This window comes from Poeciliopsis prolifica, unplaced genomic scaffold (assembly GCF_027474105.1).
Source record: "Poeciliopsis prolifica strain line A6 unplaced genomic scaffold, Auburn_PproV2 SCAFFOLD020, whole genome shotgun sequence".
Classification (NCBI taxonomy): domain Eukaryota; kingdom Metazoa; phylum Chordata; class Actinopteri; order Cyprinodontiformes; family Poeciliidae; genus Poeciliopsis; species Poeciliopsis prolifica.
Window position 1 is genome coordinate 3,959,610 of NW_026562395.1, and position 26,867 is coordinate 3,986,476.

At 44.6% G+C, this 26,867-nt stretch overlaps 1 protein-coding gene across 4 annotated transcripts in view; it reads left to right on the top strand.

Annotated features, from left to right (window-relative positions):
- Positions 1-209: 209 nt before the first annotated feature.
- The window catches only part of runx2b (RUNX family transcription factor 2b), a 56,324-nt gene continuing 29,666 nt past the window's right edge, over positions 210-26,867 (top strand). For 2 of the 4 annotated variants that reach the window (XM_055044161.1, XM_055044165.1), the window contains exons 1-4: positions 210-859; positions 1,081-1,204; positions 23,226-23,491; positions 24,959-25,115. In XM_055044161.1, the coding sequence (XP_054900136.1) occupies positions 1,147-1,204; positions 23,226-23,491; positions 24,959-25,115 (481 nt within the window). In that variant the 5' untranslated portion in view covers positions 210-859; positions 1,081-1,146. Of the gene's footprint in view, positions 864-1,005; positions 1,205-23,225; positions 23,492-24,958; positions 25,116-26,867 lie in introns of those variants that run through there. The other 2 variants (XM_055044164.1, XM_055044163.1) reach the window with 2 other exon arrangements.

Consider the following 26,867-nt stretch of genomic DNA (forward strand, 5'->3'; position numbering starts at 1 on the left):
TAGAGCGTGACGCAATAACACTGAGTGCTGTCTGCGGCGCGGCGATATTCGAGACGGGAGAAAACAGGAAACTCGGGCAAGTCTCCTCGGCCGAGTGTCATAACACCTCCGCTTTCCACTCACTTTTTCTCTCTCCTCCTGCCGCACATGCTTACACAGACAAACACGCAGTCGCACACACCCAGCCTCACACCGCCAGTCAGCCTTTCGCTCTCCACTCACACCCTCAAATCTTACCAAGTTCAGCTCTCCCTGCTCAAAGGCAGACAGGAGCAGCACGGCAGCCTGTTAAACGAGTTGAGGGAAGGAGCAGAAGAGTCACAGAGTGAGACATAGACTGGAAGGAGAGAAGGAGGGGAAGGGGGGCTGCATGAGTGAAGGGAGAGCAAGGCAGAGAGAGCACTGTTGCCCATATGCCGACAGGAGCATGGGCGGTTGAGCAACCTGGCCCCCACTGAAGCTTCCTGACTCATGGGAGCGTCAGGAACCAGGTCCCAAGAGAGCCTGGAAAACGCTGCCGGATCACGCGTGGTGGGAGAAGGAGGGGAGAGGAAAAAACTCTTGGAAGGGGAGGCAAGAGGCAAGACAAGCTGCAACGGTAGGCTGTCCCACTCAGCTGCTGTGCCGTGATGACGTCGGCGGGCATGTGACCCAGGGTCTCCAGTGACGCCGCATGGAGGGCAGGAAAGAGACGAGTTTTAAAGCTGGTGCCTTTTGGGTTGTGTGAGGGCTCTGCTCGCCTCCCCAACAACCACAGAACCACAGACGTGCGGCTCGGGGTTGGTGTCTGAGGGCGACCTGGAGTGTAAATGGTTAATCGTCACGGGCCAGCACCAGTCACAAGGACGGCGCTAAGCAAGTAAGTACGTTCCAACCACACTGGCCAGGCAAGCCAGTCCGACACCATCTGATCTATCCGCAAAAGCGATATTTGCCTCTGCAATTTTTTTTTTTCTCTATAAAACCAAACCTGGTCGTTACTTGTGGTCATCCAAATAGTTGATACGTAGAAGCATGTCTTGTGGATGGCTTTTCCATTTTTTTTCCGCCTTCATGACACGCTGCGTGCTCTTGGTTTAGGACGTGTCGAGGGTCACAGAAACCGCAGAGGAACAAAAGTGGGGCTTGCTGGAACCAGAGGCAGCCATGGCATCCAACAGCCTCTTCAGCACAGTGACACCATGTCAGCAAAACTTCTTCTGGGGTGAGTACCTACCTTCGCCGGTCACCGATTCTCTTCTGGAAACAGATCGATTGTGGGACTCGGGGTCACGGAAAGGATTCGGGGGAGGGAGGTCAGCTGCTGATATGCGGATAGCTTCTGTGATGAGGATAAAGATCTTGGACCTGAAGATCTTGAAGGATTTGAATCCAGACGAGGATCAGCCGAGGTCACTGCCATCACTTTTTGGGCGTTTGCGGTGGAAGAGAGAGAGACCCAACCGTCATCAAGACTTTTTGACAAGTGACCAAAAAAAACAATAAATTAAGTCTGCACTGAGAGATTCCAGTGTTTACTTATATGCAGTGTTTATAAATATTCCTGAAAGAGGGAGATGACATGTTTGTGCAGCGTACCCTTAGATTTAGAGAGCGATGCCATTGCAGAACCAAAAACAAAGGCAGGGGTGATATTTTTGACAGACGTAAACAGCCGCTGCGCAAGGGAGTTTACAGTTGAGCATTGGAACAAGATGTGGGGATTACTGGGCTGTGTGTGGGTTTATGTGTCTGTTGGGAATACAGTATTGATTAGGCTGCCAAGAGGGATCTGTAATCGCTTCCTAAAGCTGCTCGGTCGCTCTGCTGTCATCAATTAATCTGTTTAGATTTCCTCCAGCACCGCAGCGGCTTGAACCGGCTGACGGAAATTCGGAACTGAGCAAACTCATCATAAACTCAGATTTAGAACAACCACTTCGTTCTGATTTTTATTGGACTTCTAAAAATAATTGCTCGCCTTGGATACTTTTTAATCCCCTCGTTTCTCTGCTTCAAATTAGGGGACAAAAATAACTCCTGAACAGGAGCAGAGGCTACCTGGGAAGGCCAACTTGCATGTTTCACTTAAGACCCCCTCTGCCTCGCCCCTTCCTGCAGATTTACTTTAATCTGCCGTGACAGCTCTTTTACAGAGTATACTTCAAGGTTGCAAAATTAACTGTATTGCATGGATTTTATTTTTTTTTCCAAATAGAAGAAAACAAATATTTCCTCCTGACGCAAGACCACATGTCTGCCTCCCTGCTCCGCTCCACAGCCTTCGCTCGCCTCGTCCAAATCAAACGCGTAAAAGATGTTTTGCAGAAGTCACTCCGTGGTCAGCCACAGCTGCTCCGCACAGAAGCAGGCTGCAGGGAATGTGGAGAAAGAGAACGAGAAAGAGAGAGAGAGTGCGGGCTTTCTAACAATCACCGCCACCTATTAACGCTCTGACCCCCTCTGACCTTTCGGCGAGTCTCCGGGGCACGAGAGGACAAGAGAAGAAGAGCATGGTGCCGTATAGATCCTTGCGGATTTCAGGTTGGGACACTTTGAAGGGAAGGTGGTGAAAGTGATCATTAGTTTAAGTGTGCATTGCCGCTTGTTGTTTAATATCAGGCCTGAAAAAACTCAGTCCCTCTAAACAAAAAAGAAAAACATGATTTAGTGTGTCTAACATATCATGGCAATTGCAAATGTAAGTAGTTTTCCTTGAATCGCTTCGTTAAAAGTCCCAATGATGTTTCATCTGCGCTTCGCTTTAAATGCTTCAAGTAAATCCGTTTAAATAAGATCACGTTTTCAACTCCTTCTGTTGTCGTGTTTCGTTTGGTCCAGCGACATTCTGTTTTCATCGAAAGCCCCCCTTCCTCTTTGTGTGTGTGTGTGTGTTTTTTCCACTCTGCACATTGCTGCTTATCAGGAACACTTTTAATTCAAGACCCAGCTTTTTATCCACGGCAATAAACTGAGCTGGCGAAGATTTCTAATTAAGCAAAGACAGAGGACAGGGATCATTAAAATTTGTCTTGGCGTTTTGCATCAAGCTCTTCTCATTAAATTGCTTCAAAATCCATTTTTTTAAAATTTTTATTATATCTCCTCATACTGGCAGATCAGATGGAGAGGGGCAGAATAATCGACAACACGTGTGGCACCCACTCAACCGCCACTGCCTCTCTGGGGAACATTTAACTGCCTATTTTCTCTCTTACAAACCTAATTACGTATAGACAATTAAGTCATGGGTAGCAATTATCGTTCAATAAAGTCCTGCAGGAACAGTAAAGAATAATAAAAAATAAAAAGAAGAAGAAGAAAAAAAAAAGGCAAAGGGACCCAAGTCAACACGATCAAAAGCGAAAGGGGTATATCTGAGGACTCCAGGCGGAAAACTTTACCCCCCTACCTCTGAAGAAAATCTCGGATAATTTGCAAGGGAAACCGTATATGTATTTGAGAAAGGCAAGCTTCTGTTGCATAAGTATTGCCTTAGATCTAACCACAGGCCTGCTTCTTGGAGACATCTTAAAAGTGAACCAGACATCACCCCCCCCACTCCCCACCGCTGCTCTCCCATCCCACCCCCGTCCCAGCCGGGGAGCAAAGTGAAGCCCACTCATCAATAGGTAATTTGAAAATGCCAGAAGGGGGAAAAAAAAGAAAAGAAAAAAAAAAAGCGGCAGCGCTTCACTGGCTGCTACTGTGCAGCGGAGACTCTTCCCTCAACTCTGCGCTCAAAGGAACTCTTTTTAGCGTCTCTTAATTGTACCTCTGAGGCAAACTTGCTATTTAATCCCAGCAGGGTCATACTTGATGAAGTACAACGCTTCTGTTTGTGTTTGCCCAGGCTATTAAAACCTATTAGCCAATGCTTGTTCCTGAGGGGGAAAATAGAAAGGTTCAGAGTGTTAATGTGATCAGGATTTATTCGGAGATAGATTAATGTTAGTGAAATGTGCAAGCAGCGAATGGTGGGCTTGTTGCGGCCAAAACCGAAGCTGCGGGTAGCTATTACGGTCTGAATGAGAGTGTCATGGAAACACAATAACCTGTGATTTTAATGGGCGGAAACAAGGTATTCCCACTTTTTTTTTTCTGTATTTTTAGGAAACTATCTGTAATTTTCGCCCTCTTTACAGCAATGCTGCGAAGGCAACAAAGGTTAGGAGTAGGCATGGGTTGGTTTTCACAGTATATGGAAGGACTGAAAGTGCCCTTCACAACACAACAGAAGCATTCTCTGATCACGTTCCTCATGTTTTTAGTTTTTGTAAAGTGATAGGTGAGAAAGTGCCAAAGCAAGCCTGGATTTTTGACCGTATGGGTCATAAATTCATACAGTGACAAAGTGCTGACGCTGACAGACTGGTTGCTGTGCAAGGGTGGTCATTTGAGTTGAGTAAAGGCTCTTACACTTTGGAAGAAAGATAAATTCATCTGTTTGGAAATAGTTGTGAAAAAAAACAGGAAACTAAAGGGTCAAGAACCCGTCACTCTTATTGGCTCAGGGTCTCCGGGGACGTCAGGTTCGTAAAACGCCTGGATGTGTCTCGATGAAGTGAAGTCTCCCTTGCAAGTTTGAAGTAAATGAAAAAACTTTTTTTTTCAGTTTGTGAAATGCTTTTGTGCCGATTGGCCAGAAAAAGGCCAATCGGGGCAATTTGAGGCACCTGCTCTTCCGCCACGCACGATGACCGAGCATTGTCAATGCTTTCATTGCATTAAATCTGTGATATAATGAGACAAAATATCAGTGGATAGATTGGATTACCCTATTCTGCCTTAAAACACAGTTTTTATCCATTTCTGTAGACAAAAACAAAGAATAACATTCTGAGTTCTTCATTTTAAAAGTTCTGCTTATGTTTTTCCTCTCATGAGCTGGAACATGGAAGAAGCACCACCTATCACTCTTAGTTAAACTACTTTATAGCATGTTTGCTGGCAGCTGACTGTGAGTGGCAGATAAATATCCAACTCCTATAAAAAAATGGATCAAATTCTGCACAATAACCACTCAGAAACATAAGCATATCTCTCAAAATACTAAAAAAAAAAAATAACAACTGCATGTAGCTAACACCATTATTAATACTAATAATAAGTCTGCTACATGATTTATGCAACTGGAAAAATAAATATGGATGTCCTCCATTATATAGAGTTAATTAGACCATGTAATGTGTTGTGTAAATACAGTGAAACGTATTTTACTCAGTGTTATCGTTTCAAGTGAATCTCACACACATACGCAGGTTAAATAGCTTAAGCTAAGTCTGCCAACAAAAGCTTGTGAGAAGGGCTTCTACATGTAATTTAATGTACAGTAAATAACCTGCAAACGATTGGATTCTGTTTTCCTACCTAACTCTGAGCTATTAGTTCATGGATTATCGTTGGGCTTTGGTGGAAGAAAAGGAACGGAGAGTTGTTAAAACAAATGAGATTACTCTAATCCCTGTAATATGAAGACTGTGACAACAAACCCACAATTCGGCGCACATTTTCACAAGGCAGCGTGTATTATCTTTCGTTTTATCCCAATACCCACTTGACTTGCAATGGGAGTAATTACACTATTATGATAAGGTGACCTGCCAGCTGACTGTTCTGCCTGTTGATAGTGTTGACGATAGACTCACTCTTTAAACATCGTCTCTGCCAACCTCTCTTTTTCTCCTTCCTTTTTTTTTTTATGTTTTTTTTTTTCTCACAATTTCTTCCACATCTTTGCCGTTTTTATTCAAAGTAAAAGTCTGACCGGTCTGATTTTTGAACTCTTGACTCCTCTACATGTTTCCAGGTAACCGTTAACCGGGGAGTCTTTCAGTGCGGCGCTTTTTTCAAAACTTAGCGGGTTCAGGCCCTCGTCCTCGGCGGCGGCAGCATCACGCTGGGCGAATTACCGTTATCCGATATAAGCCCTTAGAGAGGAAGTAACTACCTAACACTTTGAAAATTGGTCTATCTTGGGCCGGGTTCATTCTAGTGAAACACAAGCCGCTTCACCTCGCTCCGTCCCGTGTCGTGGCCTTCCTTTTTCCCCACCGCCACCCTCACCTTTATTTGCGTTTGATTCCTGTTATTCAATCAGCAGACGGCTTTGGGCCGAGCTGATACAGCGATCTCGAACCGCAGGGAAAGCTGAACATCGTCCCGCGACACCCCTCCCCACGCGTTTGGACTTTCAGCCTTTTCTATATTAAGAGGAAATATGGAGTGTTGAGCTTTCCCCGTGTTTGGATTCAGCGTGTAACGATGTGAGTAAATGAGAGCGCGGCCCGCAGCACCGGCACAAGGCGCTACCTGTTCTCGTCCGCGCCGGGGGGAAAAATGGCCAACTATTTCGCCCTGTTTGGTTTAATCTGAAAGGAATGCGGTATCCCCTCTGACTCGGGATGGACTCAAACGTATATGTAAAAGCCTCCACTTTCCTTCGAAGGGCAATAAAAAGAGTGGGAGCTGGAGTGGCTCATCCATGAAGTAATTAAATAAGCACGCTTGAGTTCATTTGATTCATTTCTAGGAATGGATTAAACTGGTATCCAAGAAGCCAACTGTGATCCGTATAAGAGTTTAACTCTGTTGCAATATTTTTAAATAGTCAAACATTTGAGCATTTCAGCCTGTTTTCATGTGTCTTTTAAAGTTTTCATAACCCCTTGAACTTTTCCACATTTTGCCCCATTAAATCCACAAACTTCATTTGTCTTTGCAAACTGGCTGGAGCTCAGTCAGATTGGACGGCGAGCCCGCTGGGAACGCCAACGTTGCAACAAAATCTTTATTGGATTTAGCTGTGGGAGTTTCTACCGCGTGAATATTCTTTTAGCGAAGCGCTTCCGTTGCAGCTTTAAAGCCGTCCAGCGGGAAGGTGAACCTCCGCCCCAGTCTGGTCTTCTCCAGCCTCTGACAGGTTGTCCTGTGTTTAGCTCCATCCATCTCTACATCTATTCCGACCATCTTGTTTGATGCGAGTTTCCTTGTCTCGCATAGAGGTCTGCATGTAGTTCAGTTTCAGTAGCTCCTCGTGTGGCTTTCCTCTCGTCGGATTTCCATAACGCCCAGGTTTGCAGTGATCTGTTGTTGAGCTGTTGACTGACTCTCCCCCTGCGCTGAGGATTCCTGCAGCTCCTCCAGAGTCATCGTGGGCCTTTTTGCTGCACTCCTGACCTGAGAATTTATGTTATCAGATAACAGATCGGAATAGAGCTCAATGTGATGGCCAGAGCTTAAAATGTTTCTTTAAAACCTAACCCTGTCTTTCCCTTGAGGCCTTCACAAAACACAGGTGTGTTTATTATGATTCTGAGGCCCAACTGGGCAGAATCTCTACTATTTCTAGAGGGAACATAAGCTGCGTTTCCAACACAAATGCGTGCAAAACTTTTTCGATAGTCTCTTAATGTCGAAAAAACACAATTTAGCAATTGCGGTGTTTCCATAAATTAAAAAATGCAATTAAAATCACACGTGAGTAAGTGATAAAAATCTGCAGTGGCAGATCTGAACACTTACATGAGAAAAGCCCAATTTGTAAATCCAATTTGTGCCACTCAATGGTCAATGGAAATGCAGACTCTATAGTATTTGGGTCTTAATACAAACTCCTGCCACACTTTTCAGATTTCAGCTCGTCTATCATTTTCCTTTGCCATTACTCTGTTTTGGCCCATCACACAAAATCCTGATTAAATGCATTAAAGTCTGGACAAAACATGAAAAACTTCCATCAGCATGAATACCTTTGCACAGAGCTGAATATGTAGGAGCTCTTCTGTAAAGTGTGTATGCTATGTGAGGGCTTCGAGTTGTCTGCGTCAGGAAGATCTGTCTGCTTGATTAATGCTCTCACTCAAACTGGCACCTGGAACCAATCCCCCCCCCCCCCCTCCCTCGCCATGTGCACTATATGTTTATGTGTGTGTGCATTCCACACACTCTGCCTGACTGAGGCTGAGTGTTGAGCAGGAGGCACAGATGGGACTGAGGAGGGGGCAATTCGGAGCGGAAGAAAAGAAAGGTGTGTGCAGGGGAGGGAACAATAGGTGGACATGCAGCAGAGGGTGTGGGGTGTCACTAATGGCACACAGGCCCAATCTCCTAATTTGCTCAAATTACCAGCCCACGCAGAGGGGCGGGGAGGGCCAGCGTCTAGGTGTGAACATAACAGATCAAATACACCTCAAAGTCGGGGAGCCCACCTACTCGACGACACCCACACAACCCCTTTATGGTTTCCGACCACTCCTTGATTCAACGGCGGACAGGAGACCGACGTTTCAGGTGTCGCGGATTCCGGTTGGAGAGATGTAGTGAGCAGCACAAAAGAAACGGAGGGTAGAGATGGCCAGTAGCCTACAGACTGGTCCTCCGCAGGGCTGACTCTTCAGAACCACCTCCCATATGGCACTGTCAAAGGTTGCAATTTGCCGTCATCAGCTCTCCTCGCCTCCCTCCCTCCCGTTCCCTTCCCAGGTCCCCTCCCACCCACGCTTTCAGGAAAAGGGCGATGACAAATGCGATGGGGCGGTGATGCTTTTGGTCACCACAACAATCAGAGTCACCAGCGCCGCGCCACCTGTGGCAGGCACACACTCTCAGACACACACACCGGCACACACTTGAGACTCCTTCAAGTGTGTTCACCGACACCAAAATGAAATACGCCCCAGGGACACAAAGGGTGGAGGTAGTGGATGGGGGGGTAGAGGAGTGTGTGTAGGTGTGTTTAGCGGGATGCTAGTCTTTGAACTCTGAATCGGGTGTGTAGCTGACATTGACAAGTCTCTGGGGAAAGAGGGGGAAGCGAGAAAAGGTAGCTCTCATTTGTGGAGTGGCCTCGAGAGAGGAAGAAGGACTGAGAGAGAGAAGGAAAGAAACTGAAGAGAAATCTTCAGATTTAAATGTTTTATTTAAATCTTTGCAAACTTAACCTAAGCAAAGAAACAGTATACTGTAATGATTCTATTTTGCTGGCTCTATTTCTCTTGAGTACGTTATACAGAAGTAACAAATCTCCAAAAACCTTTTCAATTTCCCTTTAAATGAGACTTCTTATTAAATACACAAGACTACTAATCTATCACTCCCAACCTTTGGCTGTGACGTATCTAGTGCGCCAGTTCGGCATTATGAAGCTTACAGCTGCAAGCGACCGTCCTTCGCTGCGGAGAGAGAAGTTTATTTGTTCGTTCATTTCCTCTGCTGCCAGTTTAACAACTACTGGCAGATTACGATTCTAAAACGTTGCAGAAAATCAACGTCATGGCTCATAACTTCTCCTTCTGTTCGCTGATTGATCTGGTTGAAATTCTACATGAGAAATCAAGCTCAATGAGAGAAATCCCAGATAGAGCACTAAAGGAGATGAGAATCAAAAAGAATACCATGGAAAGACTCGGCTACCATTGTGGGTTTGAATTAGTATTTTTTTTTGTATTTGTGGACACAAAATAGTGACCAGAGATATATACGATGAGATTTTCAAATATTTACTGTCTTCAAACAGATGGAATATAAATTGTTTTAAACAATCAAGCTGAAGAGCGAGATGCTTTCTCCATATCACAAGAGATGAAGTTCAGTTTATGAGCAAAATGTCGGTTGTGCAGAGGTAACCCCAGGTTCCAACCAGATTTTCTAGAAAAACCTCTTCTGTCACTGAGTTCACGACACAGAACAGATGAACAAATGAACTTAAATTTTGAAAAATGTCAGACTGATAAAATCGTGAACGATGCATGAAAACGATCCTAAACATATATATTACGGGCACCTGGAGTGGTATCAGGAACGTTGCAAAATTTACAAAGTATGTATCAGTAGCTGAGAGGGCCTGAGCTCAAGATTTTTACACCGCCCAGTGTAAAAATGGCTGAAACACACCTACATCCTCATTGATACACCAAAACTAATAGTAACGATTCTAAATGCCATTTTAACTCTCACAGCAGCTAAGTTGTCTTGTTTTTCCATCAAATGTTCACTTCCCTATTTGTGAACTCTCAAAACAATAAAATCAGCTTATTTTTCATCCTTTGCATGACATAATTTTCACATCACACTGAGTCTCACTGTAATACTACGCCCTTTGTTTAATAAATGTCCTTTATATTTTAAATAATTTAATAGTCTTTCTCGTTCAGCCGCCAAGCTTTCTTCCCATGTTTCATTCTAGCGTGTTGCATCATTTCAAATTGTACCAAAAAGTATCATTCTGTGTAGTGTTGTTTTGTATCATAGCATAACTAGATGTATCGTATTGGATTCTGCTTACCTGATGTGAATCGTGGCAGGATTGGTGAATTCAGTCGCACTGAACCCGACCAGTGGATCAAGCTAAGCCTCACTGTCTTACATTTAAAGTAAATGGGAGGGAAAGTTACAGAATAAAAATGTATTTTAGAATCCTGGCCATATCTGGAGAACTGCAGCGTTAGCCTGGCTTATTCTAATACCGAAACGGGTATATAAAGTTATTTTGTCTTTTCCTGCTACAACTTTCTTAAGTCTGCAGTTCTTTTTTGCTTTTGAAGAAAAAGAAATAAAACGCAGTTTCGAACTATTCCTGCAAAGACAGCAATGTTAAACCTGCAACAAAAAGAAAGAAAGAAAAAAGAAAATCCCCTGAGTTACATTTCAGGTTGTTTGAAAGCACTTTCCTCCGACTGACTGGGGCAGAGGACGTCTTTTAAGAGTTTTTCTCTTGTTTTTGTGTTGATCCGTGAGCTGTTCCAGTTTACACACTCTCTCAATCAAATCACACTGCTGCTCCGACAGGCTGCTCTGGCTGATCAAAGTCCATATACATACAAACAGTCTGATCCTTGCTGGGTTAGACGTTCAGTCTGGAGCTGAATCCTGTCACTCACCCAGACAGCTGCTTTCTTACAGTCGTTTGTAGTTGGGAGGCAGGGGAGGTTTTCCTCTCTTTTTTTTTGCAGTTAAAAGTTTTTCTTCAACTGTTACTCTGTTCATTTTATTTCGCGTCTTTCCTCAAAGGAAATAGGTCTCTCTCTCCTTCTTTTTCTTTCATTCCCCTTGTTGGACAGAGACCAATAACAGGCCTTTTCCGCTTTACCTCCCCTGATGCTGAATGAGCATCCCAGAGGAGCGGGAATATTTTATTAGAGTGATATTTTGAAAGCTCCTTTTCTCCTCCTGCCTTTCTTCCTCTCCCGGGAAGGAGTCCTGCGATGCTGCGACACTGCAGCGTATCTGTTTGCATGAAGGAGAAAAAAAAGCTCACACAGAGCAAAGATGATTCAAAGTAACAGCTAAATGAAAGGCTGCAAGCTCCGGTCTATTGAATTGCATTGTTTTCTTTTTAGTCCTGCTCGGAGGAGGATTACGGCGGGGGCGGGAAAAGAAGAAGAAGAAGAAGAAAAAAAGCCCAACAGGGACAGAAAGTGAGCGGTTTGGTCTCGGGAGGATTAGACTCAACACAAACAAAAATAGAAGTCAGGCAGTTTATGCTGACAAACATTTTTTTAATGCAAGGGTGTTTCTTTCGGGAAGTTTGCATCATTTATTTCGTCTTTTTTCATTTTTGAGAAGGCTGACATTTCAGGATGAAAATGTAGTCGGTGGATCAATGGAGACAGGGCCGTCCCAACATTAATCTGGGGCCCTGGGCGGAATGCAGGGCCCCAGCTTCTAATTACCAGTTTTTAAATTAGTAAAGTTTCATAATTTTATTTTAAAAAGGCAACAAGTTGTTTTTAAAATTATTTAAAAACTGTACAACCATAAGTATACTGTGAGAGAAAGTTATTTCCCTTGTTTATTCATTTGGTCTGGGAGTCATTTCTGGAGTTCGGCTCAATTGGAAAGGAGAGACGGTTTAATTAGTTTATATGGAAAATTGTGATTTAGTGATAATTTACTTTTATTGCATGTGACCAGTCATGCACACAATTAGCAGAATTAACAAGAAAACTAGCAACGTTAAAATTTTGAACCTTAAAATAACTGTTGGAAGATGAAAAGCTTTCTCTGTGTGAACACGACTGGCACATTTTCATATCCTTAGATTCTAAATAAATGACAATTTAAAGAATTTTAATACTTCTTTTAGACAGCTGCATGCTCCTTTAAAGAATTGTATTTCAAATGGCCTTTGCATTATATTCGCCTGTTTTGCTCTCACGCAAAACATACACTTAGATTGACTTCATTTGCACACAGGCGGATGGATAGCTCAACATGCATGAGTCCTGTGTGACCCTCCAGAAGCGGCAGGAAGAGCAGAATCGGCCTCGCTGGTAAACAAACAGAGCGAGGCTGGTGCGAGTCTTTGCTGGGCCTCCAAATTATAGCCTGGTTAACCAAAGTCTCAGAGCCCGTCCCTTTTACTGCAGCACACATGTGTGTAACAGACACGCCCACATGCGTTCGCCTGCATGACCTGTGCGCATTGAAGGCACCGTGGAGGCCTGCATTAAAAGCGCATGTGCAATCAGGTTGCGGGAGCTCGTCTGCGCGACAGTCGAGGCCGAGACTGGAAGGTTTTATAGACATCAGCCAGGCTGAAAGCGAAGCACACCCCGCGGGCCCGTAATAAATATTACCCAATCATCAGGCTCACAGTGTGAGGTTATTACTGATGAAAAAGAATCGTTCGCAATGTAAACACGGGCTTAATGTTTACAGCTTTTAACCGTGTGTATCCGCTCTCTGAGTCTTTACTGGCAGAAGTTGGTTTCCGTGGCCTGAACCTGGTTCGGGGTGGTAAATGATAAGGCTTTGTGGTCAGCAAGACGTCAGACAGTTACCTCTGTTTTTTTTTTTAGGGGGTGGAGGGTTTCTTTCCCAGAATGATGCAAAAACAGAGCCTTCTTGGGGATGTAGTCTCTTAAACCATGGTTGAGTGAGAGCAGGTTGGAGTGTTTAGAGCTTCTCTAATTGTGTCTAAATGAGTTCTGCAACTACTGGGGACAGTGTTCAGTTCCCCCGGAGGATTCACGAACACAGCATAGTGATCTATGGTGCCATAAAATCCAGTTAAAATATTTAGGATGATCAGTTCTCGCAAAATGATTGGTCATAAATCTCGCACTTCCAGAGTGTATTCCGAGCGGACAATTTAATTGTCAACTGGAGACCACATCCCAACAACTCCGTTGCCAGAGAGGGGGATATTTAATGCGTGTGACGCTGAAATTCTCCGCTTTGCCATAATGCAACACCGCAGAATAGATTGGGTTTGAGGGACAGTGTTTCGCAACGTAATTGATGTTCCTCGTGGGACCCAGCAGTTGATGAGACTCTGCTCAAGACTCAATTTAGACTCTATAAAGCTGGCGTCATCCGAGTCTTGGCTAGGCGCAGAGCAGACATGACATGAAATCTTTAACAACCTCTGGAATAACCCGAATACATGTGGAAAATCCTGGATCATAGGTCACACAATCAGACAATGATCATTTATCTCCGGGGGAAATTTCGCCAAACTTTGACGATGTTTCCTTCATTAAATCTGTAATTTTTCCAAAGATGTCTGCCGCTGATTTCTTCCGAGGACATCTCAGGCTGCAGGCTATGAAAGTGAGCTCCATCCTCTTGTCATTTTTCTCCACACGCCCACCTTGCTGTGAGTCATTTCTGACCAGTCGCCTAATGGGCTCGGGATAATTACAGGCTAGGGTTTAAGGCAAATGCCAATCTCTGAGAGAGCTGCGTCAGCCGAGACACTCTGAAATTAACTCTTTCGGCAAAGGGAGCACTCGGAAGCAAGACCTGGCATATGCGGAGTCTTCTTGCGGGCGATTCTGACATGTAAATGGGGGGGAATTCAAACCCAGTATGTGTGGCCCCCGGGCTGCGCACATCAGGTACGTTTCTTGGGATTTGCTCCAAAGTAGACGCAAAAAGGGTAAAAAGAGAAGGAAGTGAACTCTCACAGAGTTGCTTTTCAGCTCTTGTCTCAGAGTTGGAAACATTCACTGGATTTAATGGCAGTTTCAACATTACTTACCCCAAGTTAAGTTAAAAAAAAGATGTATGCATGTGCTTCAACATATTTGGTCGGCCATTTTTGTGGTACCCCTTGTAAAGATGAGTACAAAACCTTAAAATAAATCAGTCTTTTACTATACTGGCATCATCTTGTGAAAATTAAAACACAACTTTAATTTTAGAACATTTAGTCTGTGTAGGGGGGGGAAAGATCCATGTTTGACATAATAGTTGGCACCCCAGACGATCCCTTTTGTCTGCATTTTTAATGCGATCAGAATTTCTTGGAAATTCTTATTAGTAATCCAAAACTTCCTTTTCTCTGGGGTATAAAGCTGATGTGAAACTGAGGTCAGTTTCTCTCAGGCAGACAAGCAACTATGCCATTCAAGTGCGGCAGATGTGTTTTTCCACCGTAAGTCAGAAACAAGAAAGCAGCTACACACCTCAGCCTGCCAATGTGTACAGTCAGATCCAAAAAATAAAACGTTTCAGTCGACTGGCAATGTGAAAAAGAAAGCTGGACGAGGAACAGCATTTATCTTGCCACCACGCATGGTGAGAAGGATGTTAAGGGAGCTAAATATACAATTACGAGGCATCATCTACATGCCAAATGGTTGTTGGCGTGTAGAAGCATTTTCCCGAATATAAACAAGTGGAGTTTGCTAAATACTATAGGACTTTAACTGGAACCATGTGCTTTGGTCCAGTGAGACTAATATTGAGTGTTTTTTTCTTTTTCTTTTTTTTTTTTTTTTTGTCCAACATTCTACGTGGGTTTGGTAGGAGTGTGTGGAAAACAACCTAATGCCCAGGAATGGTGGAGGATCAGTGATGCTGTGGGGCCGTTGCGGATCCACAAGTCTAGGTTTCAATGTGCATGTTGTCATAAACTCTTGAAATATCTGATTACTTTTATCCTGCAAGGCCATGACATTTTTCTGATACCAATCTAAAAAACATACTGACAAACCAGCTCAGAAGTGATTCATCAGACAAAATAATCAGCAGCTACTTCAGGCCTAAATCCTACAGAAAAACTGCAAGGCGTGGAAAGAGGAATGGTCAAAGACCCGTCTACCTATGATCCAGCCTTAAAGTCTAGAAGACTAAATGCTGAAAACAAGGTGTTTCTTGATATTTCAGTGTTAGATTGTGCTACTGAAATAAAAGCAATATATATATTTAGGGCTCTTCACACATCTTTAGCAAGGGTGCCAGTAAATGAAGGCTTTCTTTCACGAACTGACTTATAATATACGTCCGTTCGAGATGTGCAAGCTATGACGGCGGCCAAACAAAACACACGGTAAATTTAATTCAAACTTTAAATACCCCAAAACTAAAATTGTGCATGGGACATTTACAGACATGTGGGGTGGTTTTTGAATGTTTATGTCTGTGTGCAATTGGGCATCCATGATGGCATCCCTTCTCACATCGGTTTGGGTCCAGTGCTCCTCGACATTCCTCTCACCTACCTTCCTGTATATACATACATATATCCTTTCCCAACGTCTCCTTCCTTTTTCTCCCTCATTCCTGCCTCTGCTTGTCCTTCCAGTTTCCAAGCTGCGGCGCTGGAAATGGTCAAGTGATAGCCGATAGGTCCCCTGCGAGTGCTACCGCTTGTCTGCCTTCACGCCATGCAGTCACTCTATCTGTCTTTCCCCGTGTGTCCGTAGCCCACATAAATCATCATCAGTCAAACTCTACGGACAGGGACAACAGAAAGAAATACCCCTCTGTGAGTGCGGTGTTAGTTTTGCCTCGCATAATGTACGCGGGGGCGAAGCGCTCTTGGATACATGAGAACCGCATGTCTTGCAGATGTACTATAAATATTTTGGTACTAGCCGGCTAGTTTGCAGGGAGGAAGTAGACCAGTGAAATACACAGAGGAAGGGGGGACGTGTAAAGTGGAATGTTGGCCTAGCCCAACTGTCTGTATTGTCTTTAGCACCTACAGATGGTCTCGGTCCAACAAAAACGCTTTTTACAGGGGTTCCTGTTCCCAGTCGGGGTCTTGTACCTATCCAGGATATGCTGCGTTTCCTGCTAGCAAATCCGCCAAACCAGTCTCCGAGCGGTCATAGTTTGATTAATAGCATAATCATGGGTGATCGACGCGTGCTTCGTAGGAAAAACCTGCAGAGTTTACTGATGCCGAGGCCCAAATCGATGAAGGAACTGAGCGTAGCTCGTGCTACAAAAGCCGTGAAGGGAAAGGGAGGTCAAATATGGTTGGCAGGTTTAAAAAATGTTTGGTCGCAGCGACATTAAAGAAATCTACAATTTAAATGCGAAAGAACTGAACTCCCTCTGTTTGGCATGTTTCTGGCCCCAGCCCCAGGCACTGTCACCCAACCCTGTGAAAGAGCAACACAGACACACATCGAAAGTGAGCCGACCCGCACGCGCCCGCGCGCGCACGCTCTGACAGCAGGTGGTGTGAGACACGTCAACAACTAAAGGTTCGCTGGCAGACTCAGAGAGAGTTCTCGGCTCTCCTCTCCGGTCGCTCAGATCTATCATTGGGGCTCTTTAATGGCAGCCTTCATCGCATATTACTGCCTTATTTTCTCCTCTCCATCTTCTAGCCCGCAGAAGTTCCTTTTTTGTTCCTATTTTTAAGTACAAGTGATCTCAATTAGGGACCTCCGTGAAGGCAGTAGGCGGCAGACAGTCAGAGCAATAAGAGCGGGGAGGAAATTGTCTTTATACCCCCTCCTCCAGACTCCCACCCACCCTCCTGCCACAAGCAGAGAGCAGCCGCCCCCTCCTTGTCTCCATCTCGTTTAATGCTCCACTCTGCCTTTGCTGAGTAAAATATCAGACGAACTGTGCCGGCGCAGCCTCCTTCAAGTCCCGTACAACTTTCTGAAAGTAGTTACACATTCAAAAATGCCCAGACACACGATCATACCAACAGGCACGCCACAGAACGTGCCGTCCTCATCCCAACGGCTCACGGTGATGTCACGGGCTCGGTCAAAAACAGTCATTAAGAGCTTAGCTCTGATCTAGGATCAGTACATGGATGTGACTCGCGTCGATGAGGTCAGGGCGAATAAAGCCGAGGCCCGTCGCCGTCCTCTGCCCCGTTCACAAATCGGCCCGCTATCTGTGACGCTCCTTTCAAGGCGGCACGTATGTTCTTTTGGACTGATTGGCTGGCGGACTGGGTCTTTGGCTGGTTTTGATGCAGAGCCCGGTGGGCTCACTTGATTGGCTTGCTGGCAGGCCACTGGGCTGGGAGCCTGCCAAACGTGGAAACATCCCGTTAGAGCTGAAAAAGCCTGGTCCTCGTCACTAGAAACCTATAATTTAGCGTCTTGAAAAATGCAGCACTGTGAAATGGATCTTTAATCCAAAGTCTTTAGCGAATGCACTTTTTTTTTCTTCTTTTGAATCATGAGAGTGCACCGTGTGCTGATGTAAGAAGAGGGTGCAAGTAAAAATAGAGTTTATAAGTGTTCTTATTGTTTCTCTTCAGAGCCTAAACTTCACTAAACTGCGTGAGTGCAGAGGCTTAGTGTCGTCTGTGGATATCGAACCATGTGGCAGCGGGCTTTCAGGAGATCTTTCTAAAGCATTTGATAGTGCAGATTATAGACTTTTCTTAAAAAGGCTGCTTCTTGTAAGCTTTTTGTTACTGTGTGTTGAATTGTTTTTTAATCTGCGTACAAGGGTGAACCCAGTTTGTGTCCACAGGTAACAAGAACTCCACAGTTTTAGAGGCAAGGGTTTATCTTGGGACCAGTTCTTTTTTTTCTATTTCTAGTTCTGTGGCTCATCTTGAAGGGTATAGATCTAGGTGTGTGTCAATTGCAAGCATAGTGTATCACACTTATGCACACAAAAGCGTCGTCTTTCTAAGTAGAAGCAGAGTCGCTTCCATTGCAGTTCAATCCTTCACAAAGTCATTTGGCCAATGTGAAACTGGTGCGTAATGGCAAAAAGACAAATCATGGGTTTTTCCTGGGCTTTTGTTTGAGTTAATAAATTGCAAACTTCGGGAATTGGTTAAGTGAACATCTTTACCGCTTAGAACAGTAGTTCATTAACTGTGGTGGCACTTGGCTTGCTTCTCAGCGGTTGGTACTCATTATGTCGGTATTTGTTTGCTAAATGCAAAATAACTGGCTACTTGCTGCACGTGGTGTTCTCTGAAGAGAGAACGTGGGTCTGGGAATGACATCCAACAAAATTGAATCAAATAATTTCGGCTCAACGTTTGGAAACCAGTGTGGTTTGCTAATTGTTCAGTGACCAGGCAACTACAACCAACAACACAAACCGAAATAGTAAATGTTATTCCAACGGAGGAAACGGTTCTTCTGACGGCTCTTTGATCATGCACAAAATTAAGCTGACCTGCTCTTCAAATATGATCTCCCCACTGATGGAAGGACCTGCGTTCTTGTTTTCAGAAAATGTATGCTTTGTTGTTGTTGTCATGGACTCTGGCATTGGAAGCATTGCATCTCCACGGGTTAAACAAAGTAAAGGAAAGGAAAGAATATATAGGCCTATATAGTGTTCTGCTTGAACTGCAGCGCCGTGCCATGCTGTCATCCGCTCCCAGTGAGGAGTTGTTCATCGCAAACTTGCACCCTTGAATCATCAGAGCTCTCACAAGCAGAGAGACAGCGGTTGCACATATGAGCAGCTCACACGGTGCCGCGTCACTCCGAGGGGGACCGACAGCAGAAACGTTTCCTTCTGATAATCTCGACAGGAAAATTAGTCACAAAAGCGTTGGGCGACTTGGAGATTGTTTTTTCGTTTTTTCTTCTTCTCTCTTTTTTTTTTTTAGGTTTTTTGGAAGAAAGCGAATAATCGAAGCTGAGAGGCAGACGTGCGATATTGCCACAAATCACACGCGCGCACATCCCCGCTCAACGCGGCACGCGGTGGTTCTCTACTGTTAGTGACTTCTCCTACTGTGCGATGACTCCAAGCCAGTGTAACACAGTAGATGAAAAACACACGCACACACACACTCAAGAAGAAAAAAGAAAAAGGCGCGGAGGGAGAAGATCCAGCTGCGCGCCAGGCGAGCGGCAGACCTACTGCACGGTTGAGCGGCTCCATGCTCCACTCGTTACCGCATCCTGTTAGGGGCTGTTGATGCAGGAGGAAGATCGGTCAGGTATCCCGTTAAAAAAATAAAATAAAAACAAAAAAAAAAAGAAAGATTTACACCTTAAATCTTTTTCTTCTTTTTTTTTCTTTTTGGGGAATAAATTTGCCAGAGCAAAATAGAAGAGTAGTAGCCTAATTTTATTCAACAGCATATTTTCGGCACGTAAAATAAATAAAAAAATAAAAAAACGTCAGCTGTGTCTCGCGGACATCAAACGGTGAATTTTAAGCTCAGTGTGTGTGTGTGTGTGTGGTGTGTGTGTGTGTGTGGGTGGGTGGGTGGGTGTGTGTGTGTGTGTTGGAGGGGGGGGGGGGGGGGAGTTCGGCCTATAATGTTCCTCCGCGTGTCAGAAAGCAGAGCCTCGCGGCGTGAACGCGCAGCATATCCTGTCCTACCGGGGAGCTGGAGGACAGATGCTGAATGTGCGGCGGGGGGAAGCAAAGCGGAGTCAGATGGGACAAACACTCTTTGATGAGGTGAGCTTGTCAGGGCTAAAGTCACGACTGGCTTAGGAGAGGAGGGGGCTTGACTGGGAGGCAGAAACCAGTGCAGGCACTGGATGGGCATGAAACGAATATAGGCATAAAACATCATGCCTGATTAAAAACCGCTTTTTCAGCTGGTTTAATACCTGGAAACCAACCCGAGCTCCTGCTCGAATTGGATGTCAGAATTAAAGCTAATAAATGTGATTAAGCTAGTGGCGTGAAATAGACTCAGTCGCTGTTCATACTTCATCTCGGAGATTTCCGACCCCACCCGTGACGCCCCCCCCCCCCCCCCCCCCCCCAGCTCCTCCCGAACTGCTAGTGAGCTCGTGCGGCCGTGCGCGTCGCGGCCCGCGTGAAATGATCCCCGCTGAAACCGAACTCCGCCGCGGTTCCCGCAAAAGGGGGCCATGTTTACGGCTATTGCAGATTTAATTACTGCTATTCACGTGTATTCATCCATGAATTTGTTAGTTGATCTTTTGAGAATGTTTGACAATGCGAACCATATTTCTGGTGTTTTTCTGAAACTCAATCACTTTATTTTATTTTATTGTTTTTTTTTAACCTCATCTTCACAACGAGGTGCCAGATGCATGTCAGCATTCTCAAACTATCTATCTATATAATATATAAAGCTATTTTAAACTAGAAACCACTTCTCTTTTTTTTTTGCTTTGAAATATAACCTTTTTTGGGTGTTTGTGTTTTGTTTTAATTTTATTTCAATATTAAAGCAAAGTTCAACTTTACAACATGAAAACAAACTGCAAAACCCCCCCTCGCGGGATCCAAATAAACTAACATCTGCGCCTCCAAGTAGTCTTAATTTATTTTTGAAAGAGGCCTGCAGTATCAAAGGCCTTTGTCTCAATGACTCTGAGCAATAAAAGCCTGTTTGGGAGCAGCGGGGGCGGGGGGGACAGAGAACACAGAATGGTTCGCTGTGTGATGTGGCAGCGGGGAAACGTCTCGCTGGGAGACTGATGTGTAATTAGACTCTGAGGGTGTGAGGTGGGAGACGGCTGCAATGAAGAGCCTCTCGGAGGGTAGAGGATGCCCTCTAGTAGAGGTGAGAGGGGCAGCATCCTCACTTCACATGAAATAAGACGAATGCATGGTGCATGGTGCAAAAAAGACAGGATGCCTGTCTTTTTTGGACCAAACACATTTGTCTTTCACGCGTCTTGGTGTTCACGGCAAAGATGAGAGGAGCAGCATTCTCATGTAACGTTGAGCTGAAAATAATAATTATGATTTAATTGGTTAATTTTTTTTGATCCCTATTGCTTTGATGAGAATATTAGATTTGTGTTTTTTCTGGATTTTATTTAATTTTTTAAAAGAAGAAAAAAAAATTCTGCTTATTTTCTTGATTTTTCTTCTCTCTTTTTTGTGGTTTTCAATAAACAAAGCATCAGCATGTATATTTAAATACACATATATTTATTTTTTTTCTTGTTTCTGTTTAATGCTGATGTGTGGACGTGAAGTTGCAGTTGGTGTTTTTCCAAATTAGATTTCATTCAACTGATCATTTCAGTTCTTATTATTTATTTACTCATTTGTTTATTTTTATCAATTTATGTCTTTCCTTTTTGATTTTATTCCTACATTTCAAGCTAGATTATTTTAAGGGGATGCTGTAGCCATGGCAGTAACATCAGTGCAACATGAAAAGCATATTTAAAATAAAATTTAAAAAAAACTAAAAGTGTGATCTAAAAGCCCCTTTCCAATTGAAAAAAAAAATAAATAAAAGGCCTCTGGGTGATTTGGGTGGGTGTCTCTGTGTTGTCAGCTGCAATTCTTCTGGAGTTTATTTTTATTTAACGCAACACTGCTGCGCATCGCACTCTTGTCGTGTTTCAATGAAGTGGAAGGAAACGAAAATGTCAGACAATTAATAAGATTCAGAACATTTCTTCTTTTTCTTCTTCTCTTGCTCCAAAAGAAATTAAACACGATTATAACAACTTGTAATTTTGTATTTATTTTTTTTATATTATTGTAAACTCGGGCAAATTTGCAAAATATATATATATATAATATTTTATAATAAAAAAAAGTAAATATCATTTTAAAAAAAATCTTTCTGCGCTGTATGCATGTGGTTTTGTTTTTCTTCTAATGAAACACGCATGTCATTGATTTAGCTCATCGTGTGCGGCCCGAAAAACCGTTGAAGTTTTGTTTTGTTTTTTTGTTGTTTTTTTTAAACTCGACTCGGTTGTCTGCTGGATGGAGAGTTTAGTGGTGGGGGGGTGGAGAGGACTTCAAGGCAGAAGACCTGCTTGCGGCTGCACCTCGGCTTACACCTGCGCAACAGCTCTCCCCTGCGCCCGGAGTGAAACCCTACTCCTGCGCGTCCTACCTGACTCACCGCTCTCCGGTGACTCAGTGGCTCCGGCCCCTCGGTGGGGAGCTCAGTCCGAGACGCTTCTTACTTGGCGCACGTTTTCTCGAGCGCCGTAACTCAACACGCTCTGACTGGAAATGACAGCCTCCGAACGTCAGGAGCGCGCTGCCGGTCCACGGGAACGGTGGTGTCACGTCGGTACGCATACGGCTTACACGCGCGCCGCGTAACCCTCTAGTTGGGGTTGGGTGGGGGGGGGGGGGCGCAGAGACGACGATGAACAAAAAACGATTGTCCGCGTTGTGCGTGGGGGGGGGGGGGGGCAGAGCGCGCATTAGAGGCGTGATAGATCGCGGCGCAGCGCGGAGGCAGCGGATCTGACTCCAGACACCACGTGTTGGAGTCGCATCAGCGCAGTTAATTGCCGGGGCGCTTGGGATATATAAACCACAAAAACGCCTGCGCACGGGGAACCCCGGCCCTCCGAACACTAACCACATTCACGGCCGCAAAACGGGATTTGGGTTTTTTTTTCTCTCTCTCTCTCTCTTCTTCTTCTTCTTCTTTTCCCTTCCCTCCTCCTTCATCTCACCGGCGATCATTACTTCTCTCTCTCTCTCCGTCTCTCTCTCTCTCTTTTCCTCCCTTCCCCAGGCTTTTTAACCCTATACACAAAACCTGCTCCGCGGCCGGAAAGACCTCCAGAAAGATTTGTTGAATTTTGCAGGCGTCGCGGGATTATAAATAGGCTTGTTAAGTATTGTTGAGGCGTAATCTTTTCACTTTGAAACTTTCCTTTATGTGTACATAGCCCGCGGGTTTCCAGAGCGCCTTTCAGTTTGGCACAAAGACTTCAATGACGCACCTGGAGGAGCGCTTTGACTTTTTTTTTTTTTTTTCTGTAAGCAAACGAAGGCAGAGAAAAACCTTTTAACCGTCTGGTTTAACTGTATAACCAGGTAGCGCGGCTCGGAGATTTATTTGGTGTTATTACAGCGAGAGCGCGCGCCTGCGTTATGGCACGTGGATTCCTCCCTGGAAAAGCGCTCGATTTAGAAAAAACGCGTCCTTAAAAGCTTCTTTTCTTTTTTTTTTTTCCTTTTTTTTTCCACCCGCGGAAGAAAGTCTGCTTTGTAGTCGCGAGAGTTTTTAGAGCGCTTCGACCGAGCCGAGGGGCCGCGAGTTGTGAGAGAAAGCGCAGAGAGAGAAAGAGAGAGAGCCCCCCTCTGCACTGCAGCGCCTTTTCCGCTAATCCACGGTGTTGTGATGCGAATTCCCGTAGATCCCAGCGCCAGCCGGAGGTTCAGTCCGCCGTCCAGCAGCCTCCAGCCGGTCCCCGGGAAGATGAACGACGTCAGCTCCCCGGCGGGCCAGCCGGACGCGGCGGCCGCCGTGCCGCGGCTGCGTCCGCCGCACGAGAACCGCAGCATGGCCGAGATCATCGCCGACCACCCGGCCGAGCTGGTGCGCACCGACAGCCCCAACTTCCTCTGCTCGGTCCTGCCCTCCCACTGGCGGTGCAACAAGACGCTGCCCGTCGCCTTCAAGGTGAGCTCAAAGCTGCTGGGTTGCAAGGAATCCCAGCAGGAACTTTTTTTTTTTTTTTTTTGCTATGTAAATACACTGAATAAAAGCTGACTTAAATTTATCCCTTTTTTTAAATTACTTCTACATTTGTAATTAATACTATTGCTCCAAAAATATTTATCATAGTCCTTTTTCATTTTGAAATCAGTTTTTGTAAAGCACCAATTTCTATAAATGACACCACAACATTTTATTTTATTTTTATAATTTTTATTGTCGTCTATGTCAACTTATGAGATAACTCCACTTGTTTTTTTCTTTCTCTCTGATTGATGCGTCGATTTTAACTCCTTATTACATTTGTGCATCAAGAAAATCATTGAGGTGATTTCACAGCTTTAATGCAAAATAAAAAAAAAAGTAGAAATGTGTCAGACAAATGTTTTTTTATTATTATTATTTCTTAAACAGAAAAGCAACAACTACACTTCCTACTGTAGTTTGGAATTACAGTATTGATTTTGATTATTAGACTTTCTTGTGAGCCTGTGAAGTGGGCTGGCACTGTGAAGAAACAGGTGGAGGAGGGGTGGGGGTGCAGTAGCTTCATACAGCCAGAGAAAACTTCATTCATCCCTGCAGCTCATTAGATATGCTTTAGGAAAAGTAAGATGACGATGATGGAGTGTTTTTAACTGCTTTGTCACAACAACATTTTTAAAAAACCCTCTGCAAATCTTCTCATCAAAAACCAATTTAGTTTGTAATGTCATTGACAGCTACTGAAATTATCATAACAAACTGAAATCCTTTAACCACATTTGTTTGCCGCATCCATATTTAAACACTCAGACACATCAGCTTTTATTCGACGAGATTTATTTGGTGTTTTTAAAGTGTAAAAAACAAAAAAGAAGAAGGGAGGGGGAAGAGGTTCCAGGAATAATGGTTTTAACATTCTAGGCTTTTGAAGCCTCTTCATTTATTTTCTTTCCTCATATTCCGATGATTAAAAAAAAAAAGAAGAAAAGAAAAAAAAGGCCCTTTTAATTAGGTGGCATATTACTCAAAGGACAGATCAAAGACCCTCGTCAGTGGAAATGTATAGCTGAGGCTCTGGCTTGGAATTAAATGTGACAACTTTCTGAAATATAAGTGTTATTTCCTCCGTCGTTATTACGAGGGGGTTCTGTAATTATCGCGGGGCCTTGCTCGTCCTCTTTTATCCGCGTCCAAGAAGCTAAATGATAACACAAGGCCTCCACGCTCAAGATGGTTAACATCATAACATTTATCTTACTGTCAGATCGCTGCAGAGGGACAAATTAAAAACCATCCATCAAAATGATTTGGAGGATGGCATGATGGGGGGAAATAATAAAGGAGAGCAGAAAGTATTCGTCCATTTATTTATTTTTTTCTTGTATCAGTATTTCTTAGATTTGAAAAAGTGCTCGATTAAAAGAAAACACCTCGTCTCCTCGACAGGTGGTCGCCCTGGGCGACATACCCGACGGGACGGTCGTCACGGTTATGGCGGGCAACGACGAGAACTACTCGGCCGAGCTGCGGAACGCCTCGGGCGTGATGAAGAACCAAGTGGCGCGCTTCAACGACCTTCGCTTCGTGGGCCGCAGCGGCAGAGGTGAGGCCTCAGACTCTCTCCGTGCTCGCCGCCGCAGCCTGCAGGGAGCCATTAGGGCTCAGTGGTGTGGATTAGTGGCCACATTCCCCCAAAGTGGCAACCACATAATGATCTCCCTAACTCCAGGGGCTAAATCCCACAGCCCATATCCTTAAGAGAGGCCAATAACGTCGCTTCTGCAAGTTAATTATCCACAATAAGCAGGCGATGCTTCTTGAAGTCCGAAATATTTTATGATTTTATTTATTTATTCTAATAAAGAAGCAATTTCCCCCTTTTTTTTCTCCCCCCTTTCACCTTGCATAACCTCGGCTCGGTACAGGCCTGTAAACATGCTGGGTGGTGCTGCCCCCCCACCCCACACCCCTCCTCCAGGCCCCCACGGCTGATCGCTCTCTGCCCACATCCTCGGGCTGCCGGAGTGAAACAAACTCCTGTTCAGTCCAATAACATTCCTGGAATGCTTGGCATCACCAGGCGACAATTCGGATCACTCGCTGCTCCCATTGCTCTTAGTAAATCATCATATTTGCAGTCGTGACGCTTGGCACTCACTGCTTGCTCCCAGCCGTTCCCCGTTTCTCTGGAACGCTCCGTTCCCCGCCCTCCTCCCCCCCGGTTAAAGCAATCGCAACAGGTAGCTGTCGGTTAAAAAAAAAATTAAAAATGGGTCGAGACGGGCATGAGCGCAGAGGGGTCGCGTGGACGCCCGCGACCGGTTGCCACGGAAACCTTTCCTCGTGCGGCTTTTGCTGAGACACAGAATCCCGCAACAGGAAGTGACACAGGAGCCCGGAGGGTGGATCGGACTACGAGGTGTCTGAAATGAATACCCTCCAGTGACAGATAAGTACAAGCGGAGAGAACTGATAGCATGTCAGATAGCTAAAAGTCATGGCCAGAGAGGAGGCGGACGGGGATCGATAATTACAGGCCTGATGTGGACGACGATAGCGTGGACGCATGGGGCAGGTTATTTAGAGAGGAATCAGATACTCCTGATAAGATCTTTGGACTTAATGGTGTTCCACAGGAATCAGCTAATAATAGGAGCCCAGGTACCGCTTTCATATCCCTTTGACGTTTTCACGCGAGCGCAACACAACCACAGGCTTTCAGTGTGCACCTTCTGTGATAAGACATGAAGAGTGGCTTCACAAAGTGAGAATCAAATCTGGAAAGTGCAGCATGCTTTTTGCATCCACCTTTCACTGCAGGCACAGCTGCCAGTCCTCTTGTGGGGGGGGATGCACAGGAGAGCATCTGTGGACGGCCATTTTTAAATCTCAGTTGGGTTTATGGTATAGATGTGTTATAAAATGCTGTGATATGAACCCATCTCTGAAGCTCTGGTTGTATGTTTAGGGTCATCACTACATATAAGGTTCCTGCTTCAAACAGGTTTTTGTCCAGGACAGTCCTTTTAGTAGTTCCCTACATTTTTCTGAAAAACTAAAATTCTACCTGGAGATGCACTGATCCGATATCTATATCTGTATCGGTCCCAATATTGAAAAGAAATTCTAGATCAGGTATCGGCGGCAGTGCGTCCATTACGTAAGGGCATGGTTCACTGTTTATTTTACATTTTATTTAAAATTCCTGACAAAAAATGCTCCTCAGAAAAACCGACGCCTGTTGAGCACCAAACTGAAGACTTCCACCATCCAGAGGGACAAAAGAGAGAAAACAATCGTTTGAATTCGTCACGTGATCGACAGATTTATTGTTTATGGCGACAGGCATAGATGT